The 14,621-nt window shown below is 43.1% G+C and overlaps 3 protein-coding genes across 4 annotated transcripts in view; 2 read left to right on the top strand and 1 right to left on the bottom strand.

The window, feature by feature from the left end:
• Positions 1-1,257, top strand: part of LOC134182708 (basement membrane-specific heparan sulfate proteoglycan core protein-like) — a 6,885-nt gene extending 5,628 nt beyond the window's left edge. Inside the window, exons 6-7 of the transcript XR_009970405.1 lie at positions 81-347; positions 986-1,257. The gene's annotated coding sequence lies outside the window, so the exon portion shown is untranslated. The remainder of the gene's footprint in view (positions 1-80; positions 348-985) is intronic.
• A 5,466-nt stretch (positions 1,258-6,723) lies between these two features.
• Positions 6,724-8,644, top strand: LOC134189352 (uncharacterized). 2 transcript variants are annotated; one of them, XM_062657598.1, is made up of 6 exons: positions 6,724-6,781; positions 6,860-7,029; positions 7,105-7,146; positions 7,207-7,950; positions 8,296-8,355; positions 8,424-8,644. In XM_062657598.1, exons 2-6 carry the CDS (start codon positions 7,017-7,019, stop codon positions 8,507-8,509), a joined length of 945 nt encoding a protein of 314 aa, XP_062513582.1. In that variant the 5' UTR covers positions 6,724-6,781; positions 6,860-7,016; the 3' UTR covers positions 8,510-8,644. The 2 variants fall into 2 exon arrangements, with proteins under 2 accessions (XP_062513582.1, XP_062513574.1); XM_062657590.1 differs by having other exon boundaries at positions 8,278-8,355.
• Positions 8,645-11,171: 2,527 nt separating this feature from the next.
• On the bottom strand, positions 11,172-14,612 carry LOC134191296 (proline-rich protein 11-like). The gene is made up of 7 exons (XM_062659899.1): positions 14,340-14,612; positions 13,773-14,054; positions 12,628-12,717; positions 12,453-12,562; positions 12,340-12,390; positions 12,116-12,209; positions 11,172-11,461 (listed from the first exon to the last, which is right to left on the bottom strand). Exons 1-7 carry the CDS (start codon positions 14,574-14,576, stop codon positions 11,420-11,422), a joined length of 906 nt encoding a protein of 301 aa, XP_062515883.1. The 5' UTR covers positions 14,577-14,612; the 3' UTR covers positions 11,172-11,419.
• Positions 14,613-14,621: the final 9 nt, after the last annotated feature.

Raw genomic sequence — 14,621 nt, 5'->3', positions numbered from 1 at the left:
CAGACGGTATATATCTAGACAATACAAATGCATGGATTGTCGCGTGTTAACATCTCAACGAATCATCGTCTTGTGTCTAGAGACAATGCGATGCTACAACTGTAAAGATGGAGATTTCGACAATTGTCCTGCGCCTTCGTTTGGCTATTGTCCTCGGGTGGCTGGTCCGGCGTCGTGCCCTGACAAGAAATCGGTTTGTTATCTTACCACGACGTGGTCTAGGACAGAAAGTTCGGCCGTCGAATTTACAAAAACGTGTGGAGTGAAAGAAAAACGAGACTGCCGCTCAACTGAGTGTAGCTGTTTCTGCCTTCGGAACCAATACACCGACACTGCGGAATCGACAAGTAAGAATTTAGCACAAAATTTTGAAGTTGCTTTTACGTCTTTTCTAAAAGCTGATGCGCGCACACATGCACACCGACGTCCTGGCCCGTCCTGTTCTGTCTTGTTCTATGCTACTGCACAAACGGTCACGCCAACCTCCTGTTAACACACACACACACACACACACACACACACACACACACACACACACACACACACACACACACACACACACACACACACACACACACACTCAAACATGTGCACATAAACACGCACGCACGCAGTGACGCATGCACAGGCATCACACGCACACATTAATTCGTTTATTATACTTTAAATAAACGTTTACACACACCATATATATATACCGTATAAGCACGTACGACTATGGCTAGAGACTCTTTTCAGTCTGTTCGTTCTTCCTCGCCTGTTTGTTCAACTGTCAACGCAGTCCAATCTCTCTGCCCTATGCAGTAAACGTAAAATGTGTAGACAAAGTTTCTACGCACTAACAATCGGTAAATTCGCAGTTTAAAATTGCATGCAACATTTCTCTCTCTCCTAAAATTACAATGTTTGTCTAGACTGCATCAGACACTTGCAGCCAATATGTCTATACGTATACTCCATCGAGATAGATCTTCTTCGTTTACAGACAAACCATGCTAAAGTCGTCGCTTCTGAAGTGCTTGTTTCCAACAATTTTCAGCGAGATGGACACGCAGCGAACAGCTTGTTGTTACAATGTAGATTGAACGACTGCATGTGGCACCGCTATAAGCTATGCTATGAGTACTCCATGCCAGCAGTTTCGACATATTTTATATATATAGACAATGCGATCTATAGATGGCTAGAGAGCGATTTTCATAGCAATGGCTACGGAATAGAAAAGCAGGCGTACGTATTCAATAAACTTAATTAACTAATAATAATATTCTCTGCCTGTCCGGGTGTGTCCATCTGTACTTGTCTAATGTTTGTACACACGCGTTCACAACGCATGCATGCATGCACGTACCCCAGCGACTACGTGCACAACTGCATGCCTAGACTGCATAAATTTCTCACTATATACAGAAACAGGAGAAAACCGAGAAGAAAACCGACAAGTAACCTCGATCCAATTCCTTGACCGATACAAGTCCTACTTGGCCTTCAGGCCACCCTCCGGCATTGCCAACGAACTGATCTTAGCGTTCGACATTCGCCCCAGTTCACCCAACGGTTACATTGCGCACGTTCGGGTAGGAAGCGTCTACGAGTACTTAGTTCTCGACAACGGCCACCTGGTCCTGACATTCGACCTCGGTACCGGACCGGGCATCATCAAGAGCAAAACGAAGCTCGAAAACAGTGGGATATGGTACTCGGTCACTGCAATTCGAAAAGGAAAAAATGGTCAGTCGTCAAACGCTTAATTAAAACTTTAAAGGAGATCTCAGTGAGCTATTCTGGTACGTATCTCTAGGTGTTTTACGAGTCGACAAAGATGAGACGACAGGGCAAAGTCCCGGATCCACGACTCATTTCTCTTCAGATTCAACGAAAAGTGACGCATTCCAGCTTATCATTGGAAGTGGCCCTCGTCGTGACAAGACATCCAATCGTACCCTCACGGGATTCTCTGGATGCATGAGAAAGGCAAGCCTCTAGACATAATAATTAATAGCTCAAGTTTCCTAATAATCAGTTAGGGTATCGCAAAAGTGAGTGGATGAAATGCTCTTCTAGCTGAAAATCAATGGAATGACGTTTGACGAAATGGCAACACGTCTGCTGAATGTTCGCAGCGTGACTAACTGCGGCACACCGCATCCGTGCGAAGCATTTGCAATCGACTGTGGTATCGGGGGTACGTGTGTGACGGGTTATCCGCCGTCACTGAAGTCGACGTATTGCCTCTGCGGACCCGGTTTTGTTTCCACTAATTCAACGTGCAGACCTAACAGCGATGTATGCCAGAAGGGCCACTTAGAGTGTTCTAATGGTGGCATGTGCTCGTTTGATGGCAAACAAGCGAAATGCAGTTGTAGGCCGTTGTTCACGGGAAGGCAGTGTGAGAACGATGTAGCGGACAAGTGCCTCCAGAAAATCGATGGCCGCCCTTTGAACAAGTGTGTTAGGCACGAGTACTGCCGGTACAATGCTCAGACAAACAACGTGCGATGTAAATGTCCAATCGGAAGAATAGGAAGTAGATGTGACCAAGGTGATTCGACATTAACAACTGTTGACTGATCGACATAGATAGACAGACAGCTATATTATAAATAGACAGACCTATACAAGAACAGACCTGAACAAACAAGACGACCTCGTACAGATAACAACCAGACAAACATTATTACTATTATACACATACAGATACAGAGACCGACTACAAAACAACTATAAGAGATCGAAAGTAATCTTGTTCCAGTTGTCAACTCGGGATTTGCTGCCCGTTTTTATCAAATCAGTTACGCTGAATACGAAACATTTTCTACGTCCAGCGTTTACAGCACCATACACCTGGAAATAAAGCCCGAGCTACAAGACGGCCTATTGCTCTACGTTGCCCCGGTAAGCAGATATCTATCATTATTCAAAATCCACATTATACCTGCCACTGTATAATTAACGTCGAACTCACTGTGTGTGCACCATGCAGAGTAAAAGGAATCCACAATTTTTTGCGCTCGCTCTCAAGAATGCTCACGTGGAGTTTTTGTAAAATATTCATACGTTGTTAATTGATGATCATGTCGGTCAATATGGATTTGTCTGTTTCATGTAGAATAAATTTTGGTGAAGGAACGGTAACTGTCCATCATGACCAATCTTTGCTGCTAAACGAGTGGTATCATATATCCATATCAAGGTGAATAGAGAACAGAATATTTTGGTATCACTCGGTTGTCATTACTGACATCAGTATACATTGATTATATACTGTAGACTAGGAGAAGAAGTCACTATTCTTCTAAATGGGAAACACAAGAAGTTTTTCGAAGGCTACGGCAGGAAAAATAAGGATTTCTTTACGCGGAGAAAGACTATATTTGTCGGTAATTATTCATTCGATCCTATCCTATCCATTGAATAACCTTATTGTGAAATCAGCAGGCACATGTGCACAGCTATATATACGCAAATGTCATTCTAATCGACTAGAAAATTTCTATACTATATCCTTACACAAACTTGAATGCATACATGTATTACAGATTACTTGAATCTGTCGTCTCAGACGTCAGCTTCCTGTAGCTAATCGGTTATTTCATGTCTCCATGCATAATATGATTGCTTCCTGTTACGTTCAGCCAGTAAATCCCTCCCTTAGCTGTGATGGGAAAGGACATGGGTATATACAGTTTGAGCAACCTAACTACTGCATGTTGCTTCTTGTTGTAACACTCACTAAGAGAGACAAACATTGTGCCTCTCTGTAGCATTGCAGATAGCAAAAGATCACGTGAATGATAACTAAAAGTAGTATCCGACTAGTTTTAAGTTGTAAACACTCATAGTGATTGACGAGCAAAGATTAAAGTACATAACACATGCACGTACAGTGGACTTATATTGACTAATCTTTTAGCCGCCTTTCAGAAAACCTCACTGTTTGTTCTCTAGGTGGCATTCCAATCAAATACGATATGCAAAATTCACCGGAATACCAAGCGCTCTTGAACAGTCGCTATCCCCACGGATTTCGAGGATGCATCAGAAACGTAAAGATGGACAACAGACGCATCGACTTGTTCCGCTCAGCATTGAGAGGAACCGACATTTTCAGATGCTAATTATTAATTAATTCAAAATATTACACTGTTTGTAACAATTAAGGCGTATAGTTGCACCTTACCTACATCGCCAGCAGCAAATCAATCTTGAAGATACATACCAGTATTTTTCCAGGGACAACAACTTGAACAAGAAAGCACAACGAGAGTATAGACATATATATGAAACTAGCCCACCATCCCGTTCTCCGCACGGGCAGATTAGATTAGTTGTTAGTAAATTAATTTATCGTTGTATGCACACACAGACACAGACACAGACACAGACACAGACACACAGACACAGACACAGACACACACAGACACACACACACACACACACACACACACACACACACACACACACACACACACACACACACACGACAGACACACACGCACGCACGCACACAGACAAACGCACAGACAGACAGACACAGACACAGACAGACAGACAGACACAGACACAGACAGACAGACAGACACAGACACAGACAGACAGACAGACAGACAGACAGACAGACACATACACACACACACACGCGCACACACACACACACACGCACGCACGCACGAACACACAAAGAGTAATACAGAGAATCTACCCGTAATCCAGCCAGAGTACACCGACATTTCCTAACATCCTGTGAATGTGATCATGAACGCTAGGGCACTGACACGGCTACACGACTAAATGAGAACTTTTGTGATGAAGAGACTGACTTCTGTAGATAACTCATATTCATCCAAAAAAGGTTGATATGTAAAGCAGACACGCATGCAGGTTTTTGCATTGTAGATGACGCGTTCTAGAGATATCAATACTTTCACAAACCCATAAATTTTCTTTGCCAAATTGCTAGTGTAATAAAGTAGTCAAATAAAACATACGAAATTACCTAATGTACAGTTCGTACAACTTGTAAATGATTACGGTAATTTATATATACACACCTTTAACCTACCTGTCACTTTCAGTATGTGATGACGTTATAATGACGTCTAGGATCCGTTTTTGGGTATTCGAACTCTCCCGTTCGTACTGTACAGCAGTCATATTACGGGCGTGCAAGTACAGACTTGGACCATCACAGGAACACTCCGCTACACATACACAATAATTAGGTCACAATTCACCACAATATTCCTAAGAACTTATTAGTTACCTCGTTGATTGCAAGGTTTCTTGAGAATACTCACTGTAACTGTAACCCCTAAATAGTTTTAGTGAAACGGGAGCTAAAAGTTTGTCGCGTCATGACTGCGCAAGACTCTCCCTGATTTTGTTTGAGTGGCTTCTAGAAAGACGGTTTAGAGTGGCAAAGGAAAATTGAAGCCCTTCAACAGTTCCTCAGTATCGAATGTTCCTGCCTCTCGCCCAACTGATTGCATCTACAGACGTCGCGGAACATTTTCCGCCAAGTTCTGGACACGCGCGTGCATGGGTGGAATCTGTGCTTCCTGCAAAGCGTTCCAGAGCTCCTTGCAATTGGCGACAGCTGACAGCATGACAAGTTCTCAATCGGATTGGCATCAAGCGGTTTTAACGGCCAGTCTAGCAGTGTGACGTCGATCATGCTGGCCTAGACGTAGCCATTGTGTTGATCGAGACGTGTGGATTGGCTCATTGTCCTGCTGGAAGACAAAGTCGTCTCAATGCCGCTGCGTCTGTAAGCATGTGCACCTGTTGGTACACCGTGCTGTCCAAACGACCTTCCAGTTTCACCATGCCAACATCGACCATCACACTAGCCGCGCGTGCTGGACCCTATCGCCGCAGCATTCATGGAGAAATTCTTCTCATCAAACCGTACAGAGCACCTATGCTGACTCATCTGTAAAGAGAACAGATCCACACGAAGTCCAACGTGAGTTTCTACATGCGGTCGCAAACGCCGATGGTTTTGTGTTATCCGTTTTCTAGGTCATAAGTCCTGTATCACGACGGACCGTTCTACGCAGGGGAGGCGGAGCGACTGCCGTATAGCAAGTGGGGGTGGGGTGGGAAAGAGGCATGTACTAGCAATCAAGGGCGTAACTAGCATTAAAATTTTACCGAGGCAAGTTTATATAAATTAATTAATTAAGCAATATTTTGTCTCTAGCCTACTTTATGTATAATATAAGTAAACATAGCTTCTATAATAACAACTGTCCTGTACAATGTCCTGTACAATCAAATCTTCGTAAGACGTTCTCTCTACTCACACCCACATCTCTATGAATGAATATATAAAAGAGCTAAGCCACTTAGAATGCCCGGTCTTTTCTGTTATCTACTAACTGATACATCTAGCAAAATTTTTGCAACGCCACACCCATTTTATTTACCGAGGCAACTGCCTCGGCTGCCTCATGCCTAGTTACGCCACTGAGCAATACGTGAACCTCTGTCGAGCGTCGCTTCAAATGAAAGCTATCTAAACTAAAAATTTTAGTAGGCCTATACTCTGCATGTATAGATAGTAGAGAGTCGAGTTGACAAGAAGGGCCAAAATTGCCATAAAACTCCTACATTACTATTTAGTTAGGCAAATAATAAATTTCGAAGCCATAGGCAGCAATTTGGAGAAAAGCACGTGACCACAAATCGCGCTTTCTCGGTCTGGAACTTCGAGGCCATCTACGAACGGTGCGGCAGAGTCCTGTACGTGTGTACAATGTCTATCTATGATTTGCTAGCGGTATCCAATAATTTAGTGCATAAAAATAAAACGAACACAAACGCTCACTAATTTTTGATTTTTTTTGTTGTCTTCCAGTAGACCGACACAGTGACTCAAACTAGAAGCGCGGCCTAGAGACTCAACCAATCCACACCGTCACCACTGTGACGTCATCTACCTACAAACGCCAGCTGCTCTGCCAGACGGTCGTCCTTCAAATCGACAAAAGAGCCGTCAACTTTACGACACTAGAATGAAACTTTCAGGTAATATCGCCAACTCCGACGTCGCTGGACATGAGTGTTCGTCTTTTTTCCCGCCGCTTTGTTTCTTCATTTCAGTCAGACCCGTCGCGTGCTGTTGTCTCTTGCTGATCACGACGGGTACAGCTAGTAAATTCGAAATTGTGTGTGTGTGTGTGCGTATTCCTTGCGTTTTGGTAGCAATTCAGACTGCAAATGCGGCCCAACCGACATCGACAGCAATGTTGGCCGCAACCATGGCAGCAGCCACGACGGCAGTAACAAACGCTCAGACGACAAACGCTCCAACCACGGCAGCGACAACAAACGCTGCGACCACGGAGGCCGCAACCAATAACGCTTCAGCCACTTCGGCAGCTACAAACGCTTCAGTTACTGCGGCAGCCACGAATGCTTCAGCCACAAGCGCTTCAGCAACTGCGACAGCCACAAACGCTTCAGCCACTGCGGCAGCCACAAACGCTTCAGTAACTGCGGCAGCCACAAACGCTTCAGTAACTGCAGCAGCCACAAACGCGCCAGCCACTGCGGCAGCCACAAACTCGCCAACTACTGCGGCAGCCACAAACGCGCCAGCCACTGCGGCAGCCACAACCGCTTCAGCCACTGCGGCAGCCACAACCGCTTCAGCGACTGCGGCAGCCACAACCGCAAACGCGCCAGCCACTGCGGCAGCCACAAACTCGCCAACTACTGCGGCAGCCACAAACGCTTCAACCACTGCGGTAGCCACAAACGCTTCAGCCACAAACGCGCCAGCGACTGCGGCAGCCACAAACGCACCAGCGACTGCGGCAGCCACAAACGCTTTACTAACTGCGGCAGCCACAAACGCTTCAGACACAGAGGCCACAACGGACGCTTCAGCCACGACAAACGCGGCGAATGCGTCCACTGCAACGAACCCTCCTGCTCAACAGTCTAGTAAGGACACATTCCATCAGCTAATCCGGTTAAGGTTGTAGACCTCTATTGGGTGAGGTAGCATTTCTTTATCTAGGTCTTCAACCAGAATCAGTGGAGCTCAACCAACTAATCCAGCCTACTGGATTACAGCTGGTGGATTTCAGTTGAGCTCCACCGATTCTGCATTGGTTGAAGACCTAGATAAAGAAATGCTCTATACCTTACTCAATATAGAGGTCCACAACTTCAACCGGATTAGCTGGTGGAGAATAAGAAAATGCACCCTAAAAGTACCTACCGGCACACAACTTCCTGTTGCCGATTAATTACCAACTATGTTATTAGCTGCTTCTACATCTGCAGACGCCACAGAGTCACCAAGCACAGGCAATGTCACGTCAATTGTAACAGCCACACCATCTGGTAAGAAACAAAAGAGGAGTAGCAACCACTGAGTATTAGTACATAACACCACCGTCCATTTGTGGCAGGCTCAAAGACGGCATGGAGAGCGACATCAGCGATTGCCATTGTGCTAAGCATATTTCTAGTAATTGTAATGTATTCCTTGTCCTGACAGTATAGATGTATTCGTGTAACATACTTGAACAAGTCAACTAATCATGTTTGCTGTCTGATAGCTACAGGTGACTGCATTACCATTGTATTATGTATGTTGGAGTTTATGTATAGCCTTCATTGTGTCGGTGAATTTCTTGCACATACACGTGACTCAGATCAAAATCGACGATAGCATGCACATGCAGCGCTGTACCTCAGTACACTTCTCTAGCAAAGCCTGGTTTACAATACATGAATGAGCCGATCGTGTGAGTGGCTGCCAGTAGCGCGAACGGACTGCCGTTCATCCGAGCGGCAGGTGTTGTAAAGCCTGGTTCACAATTGGACTTATGTATGTATAAAAGATACGAAGTAGCTAGGGGCCCAGCAGTCACGTGTCAATGGTGCATGCCAAACTATTGGGGCGACTCCAGTATTCCCCGGCGCGGTATTGCACTTCTATGCTGTGCCGCGATTGGTTTAAATGGAGGCTCTAGGGCAAGGGGAACGAAGCGGCCAGTGGGGCAGGAGCACCCAGCCGGCGGTATACTGTGAACCACCCTTGCCAGCGTTGCCATGCAACAAGAGTTGACAAATTCGTAGGAGCGGTAGCATCCGCTTCTGTCCTGTCTGTATGTACGGTCGGTGGAAGGAGCAGTCGGCAACCGGTGTTACGAGCAGTTCACGAGACGGGTTGGGGACACTACCATGAGTAAGTATCGGTGACTGCCGGACTCCAAAAGTATGCGCTTACACCGCGTCCTGCTGCCGGACCCTGAGCGGCAACAAGCGGCACGCCGCTCATCAGAAATGAACGAAAATGGTAACATTGTGCCGCGCGGCCAAGCGGCAAGCGTCGGCGTACACTGTACCGCTGAGGATAGACTAGCGGAAAACCTCACGCTTCCGTTGAACTTGGCCCAATCATAACCTAGCACGAAATCACGTGGGCAAGTTTATCCGGGTACTGTCATTACCATTGCACAGTTGCAGAGACTACGGCTCGGCAACACGTTCGCGCTGAGGATGTCAGCGGTTTCCGCGCCGCGTCACTGAAGTGAACAGCATATAATGTGAAGCCCAATGTCACAGCCTGTCAGAGCTTACAGAAAAGGAGCTAGACGTGACCTAGGGATCCATGAACAACAGAGAGTCAGTATTAAACAGACAGAATGGGAGATTGGTCTAGCTAGAGGCATTCGACAAAATGAACAAAAATCAATGACATTTTATGACGAGGACTTTGCATTCCGTAAATGAAATTGTAAAATGCATAGCGGTAACATAGTGAGTTAGAGTGCTCTAGAGTAGTTATGTGTTTAAGATGTGTGTATGTGCAGTTGTAGTTGAAGTAGTGTTTTCTAATATGTTGGTCTCTATGTGTTTGCCCTAAGATGGGAACTGCACCAATACCCGATGTGATAAAAAGAACAATACTATTCCTGAGGCGGGACACCAATATATGCCCAGCCAGCCAGCCTGCCAGAGATTGGGTGGAAACTGAACCCCGTCTACGTATAAGCCTAGTTCACAATACACTTTGCGTCGCGTCGCGTCCAAGGATATGCCGCAAAATGCAGCAATTTCCCAGCTTCAGTAGTCAACCAGCTCGTCAATCAGATGACAGGGAAGAAGAGGAGGAGGAAACTAGAAGGTAAACTCTTTCACGTAGATATTGCTACCCAACAAAAAAATGAGTGATGCATTACTTGCTCAGTTCTTTTCAAGTAATGATCGATATATTAGTCAGTAGTGTTTCCAAGTACTGTACCAAACATATCATAGAACTGTTTTTAACAATCCAGTAGCTATAGAAGACTTAGCGAGCCTGCCTAGAGACTCTTGACATGCCATAAGGTCACCTCCTGCTACTCATTCTCGGTCTCCTCTATCTCCTCTTAGTGTATGCTCCTCGCGAGTCCATCTTGAAGCATTTAAATCATTACTATACGTCACACTTTGAAGAGAAAGTGCCACCCTAGAGTATACATGTAGTGATCATGGTGCAGTGGAAAAGCCTTGTTCTTCATGTCAGATAGCAAACGTCAGACTGGCGATGCCGTTTACAACAGCCAATTATCAAAAATAGCTTATTTTGTCCGACCAAAGTCGTCTTGACCGTTATTTCACACTCTGTGCTCTGCAACAGATGCCGCATGTTCTAACGTTTGAATGCATGGTTCTTTTGAGTTCAAAATCATGAGGTGGGACTAACGCTTTTAGAAGATGCAATACACCACGACTGCCTGAAAGAACGTTCAACACAGATTCTTCAGGTATCATCCAAAAGTTAAGAAGACACCGTTATAAGAAATCCTTTTAAAACACTATGCATTTTACTAAAATACATCAAGGAAATGAGATACTAACAAATTAATGATTAACAAAAAGTTCATAATTATTATTTTAAGTATGCAGGGTACAATCAAAGATGGAGTTGCTATATATCAAATGTTTACTGTGAGTGCTTCTAGAGCAGCCACATGATTGTCCATGTGAGCAAATTACCAAAAGATTGACCACTATTTAATTACGTGGTGAGTGACTGTGTTGACTCTTTAAGAGTACACTTGGTAAATAGTCGGACTAAGTCCTCAGGTTTAATTGCCATCCAATTTACAAATCTAATTTAATTAAGTAATAAATTAAATTAACATGACGCATGTAAATGGCATGTATAATGAACATAATAGATCTAAATGTAAACTGTAAAATAACGAATTCAAAACAACCAATGCTTGACAAAAATTGATTAAATCAACATAAAATTCATAATCAACCTGTTACCACAAGTCACATAATAATCACACTATTCGCACCCGCTATTTCATGTCTAGCTGATGAACTTGTTGTGAGAGCTATTGTAAACTGCCACCACCACATGTCAACACTAAAACTGACACCACTGCTATGATGCTCATGTGATTCACATCTCTAGATGCGGAGACAATGACGGAGATCGAGTATTCTATTCCACAAAAAAAAGTCAATCAGACATTATGCCCTAGCAATAATCTTGGTTTTCAAGAAAGTGTTCACTGATTGATCGCACTTGTATACTACATCTTCTAAGCACAACCATACTAAGATAACCTCTACTGAACTATGTCATATTAGTTAATAACAAGTTACCACATCTACATAGAGTAGAAGAAAGGTTCTGCGTAACTGTACCTACCATTCATTGATAATGATAAACAATGCAGTAATGATCAAAACCATGTATATTATTCCTACATGAACGATATGTTCCAATCCCAGTTGTTAATGACACTCGGGTTTCAAGTGTACCAACGTGTACCCAAGCCAAGTAACAACTACATGCAAAGTTTTAAGAATGCCTGTCAGTTATAACGTTTGCCCTAGTTCTTCCCTTGCAATTGGTTAGTTTTCCTACCTGGCAAAATACTACTTGTATATCTATACCCTTCTACAACAGATGTGACATAAGGAGAGTAGGGATATGTACTCTGCACATATGCAAACAACACAGAAACATTTTCTTGTCAGAGCACCGAAACCAAATGAAGTTACTACTATGGCCTAATTCAATGCATTATGAAAAACCTACTGACAATTAATGCAAAGCAGTACGTTATTTCTTGAAGAGCAATAGTCTCACCTTAAACTTTCTCCTGAGTGCCCGAGTCATCAATGGGGTTAATCCTTCGCCGCAGTCATGTGCCTTAGAGACCAATGGTGTACCACCAGGAGACCTAGAAACAACAAAATTACATCGGAAGGTTTATTATTCGTTACTACCAATCACATCCAAAACACTGTGACCACCCATCACTAACATTGGATATATGGTGTAATAATATGACTGCAGTGGGATAAGCTCACCTTGCTACATCCCGTTTCCTTAATAATTTACGAAATTCAAGAACTTCAGGACTAAAATTGCACAAATCGACTGTACAGTACAATGAGTAAGAGTACATAATGACATATTGTACCATTTCAATGTCCTTGCATGTGGAGACTTTGATTTCTTAGAGACTCGTTTCAGTGAGACACTTTGTAGGTCTGATAATGTAACCACTGGCAAGCAATCTCGTTTCTGTAGCTAAATCAGAAAAGTCGAAGATAACAATGACAAAGAATTCCATTTACAACAGCGCTCAACTACACCTGGCGAGTTCGCGTCACGTTTGCTGACTTCAGTCTAACATTTTGTATGTCTTGAAGTGTAATTCGAGGCTGTCTATCCTCAAGCAGTTTCTAACATCAAAAATAATCCTGTTAACTTCTGTGCTGCAAGCAACATTAATTAAGGAAAAGTACACTGTTATCGCAGGTTGTCTCACCAAGCCTTTTACATACAGTAAATGTCAGAAAACAGAGCCCTGGATGTTTACTTTTTAGAAGCAAATCTAACATAGCTGCATTATGTCTGAACAATGCATGTTGACAACACTCAATCAGATCAAAGCATGTTCATGCACCAGTTTACTCTAAAGGCTAATAATTAAATTGGGAATTAATTAAGGCTAAACTTGATGTAAGTCCACTACACATGATATTTTCAAGCTACACTACGGTACTTTGTCCTTGTGAAAAAAGTCGACAGCTCTTGTTTACGGCCAGTGCTTAGAAACTTTATCTAGCTAAAACCAAACTCGTATTAAAAGCTAAAACCAAAACCTACACACACACACACACACACACACACACACACACACACACACACACACACAAAATGAAGGCTGTTACAGCATTAGTTTTGAAAACATCAAATTATGCAAGTATTTGTGCAAAAGTGTCTGTGTATATAGTAAAAGTCCTTCTTAGCCAGCAATCAGTCTGCCGTTGAAATACTGTATTTATTATAATATACTTATTCAAGAAAATTAAGTGTTGAGCAACTTTGCAATAACAAATTAATTAAATCAAAATTTCCAAATGTCTGTGACTGTGTCCACCATTCATGTATCCTTTCTACTAATGCATGCTGCTGAACAAAACTGAAAACTGAAAACAAGCAAACAGTATTACACAATGTACACCCAATTTTGCTTTCTTATACAAACAGATTAATGTAGTCACTACATTACATTCTGTGTCTATTTCGTGTACTGAACTGAAGAAGTTTCATTACTTTAATTGTAACTTTTACATTCACTACACACCCAGTAATGTGAAGGCAAGTTATAATGGGTTATGCTAAGGCAAGTTAAAATGGGTTATGCTAACACAATATTCATGTATGGTCAGTGTCACATTCAACTGCTCTCATTAATAATTAATTAATTAATAACAGCTGTCAAGAGACCTACCCTGTCTCTTGATTTTGACATACAAACGAGACGTCTCTCTTTTTGTGCCACTGGTAGTAGAGGTGGTAGCGGTGGTGGTGGTGGTGGTGGAGGAGGAGGAGGAGGAGAAGGAGGAAAAGAGACAGAAGCTGACACTGCGGTCTGAGTCGAAGCCTGACAGTTTGACTGTTGCTTCAATTCATCCAGTTCTGCTTCCACTTCATGTAGCCTTTCACGTGTGGCCATCAGTTCTCGCTTGATGCAACGTGAAGGAAAGACGTAGTCTTTGGCTGACTCAATGTGCTACAGACATGTAAACAACTGTAGGCCCTAGTCAGTTAATAATTAATAATATTAATTAATAACAATAATTAATAATAATAATTAATAATAATAATTAATAATTGATGACTGGCTAACAAGAAAGCAGTTGAACAGCCACAAACAATGACAAATGATTTTTAATTTTTTACTAGTCAAGCAAAAGCAGGTAAAAAGAGCTAGGCCTGAGGCTGACTCTAGGATGTCCACACAGTCACTGTACGTGACACATGTACAGTATGCAGCCACATTTAATAATCTGGTCACCTCTGCGCACAAACTGTACAACTGCGACAAGCCAGAATACACTGAAAACGAATGTGTTGTTTCAGAAGAATTGTTTGCCTCATCCCTGATCTTGCCTTGTTGTTCATAGTCATCTGAAATCGAAGAAATCTCCACAGTCTGTTGAATAGCATCAGCCGATGCCAAACGTTTTCTAAGCTGATTGCGACGTTTCTTTGCAGCTAACGACCTCCTCTTTTTGCGTTTTGAATTCGGCATGCTGGGCGCGCTGCAATTTTGAAAACCTACGGGACACTCACAATA

Source organism: Corticium candelabrum, chromosome 1 (genome assembly GCF_963422355.1).
Source record: "Corticium candelabrum chromosome 1, ooCorCand1.1, whole genome shotgun sequence".
NCBI lineage: Eukaryota > Metazoa > Porifera > Homoscleromorpha > Homosclerophorida > Plakinidae > Corticium > Corticium candelabrum.
The sequence above is the reverse complement of the archived record's forward strand: the minus strand, read 5'-3'. Positions and strand labels throughout refer to the sequence as shown.

Bases quoted from the DNA above. Each gene is read 5' to 3' on its own strand.
- LOC134189352 (XM_062657590.1), top strand. The intron at 7,147-7,206 runs GTACAGCTAGTA...GCGTTTTGGTAG, and splicing joins TCTCTTGCTGATCACGACGG to CAATTCAGACTGCAAATGCG. The intron at 7,951-8,277 runs GTAAGGACACAT...CTATGTTATTAG, and splicing joins CCCTCCTGCTCAACAGTCTA to CTGCTTCTACATCTGCAGAC.
- LOC134191296 (XM_062659899.1), bottom strand. From the start codon at position 14,576: ATGCCGAATTCAAAACGCAAAAAGAGGAGGTCGTTAGCTGCAAAGAAA. The intron at 14,055-14,339 runs GTGACCAGATTA...ACATGTCTGTAG, and splicing joins TGTACAGTTTGTGCGCAGAG to CACATTGAGTCAGCCAAAGA. The intron at 11,462-12,115 runs GTGAGACTATTG...TTTGTGGAATAG, and splicing joins CACTCAGGAGAAAGTTTAAG to AATACTCGATCTCCGTCATT.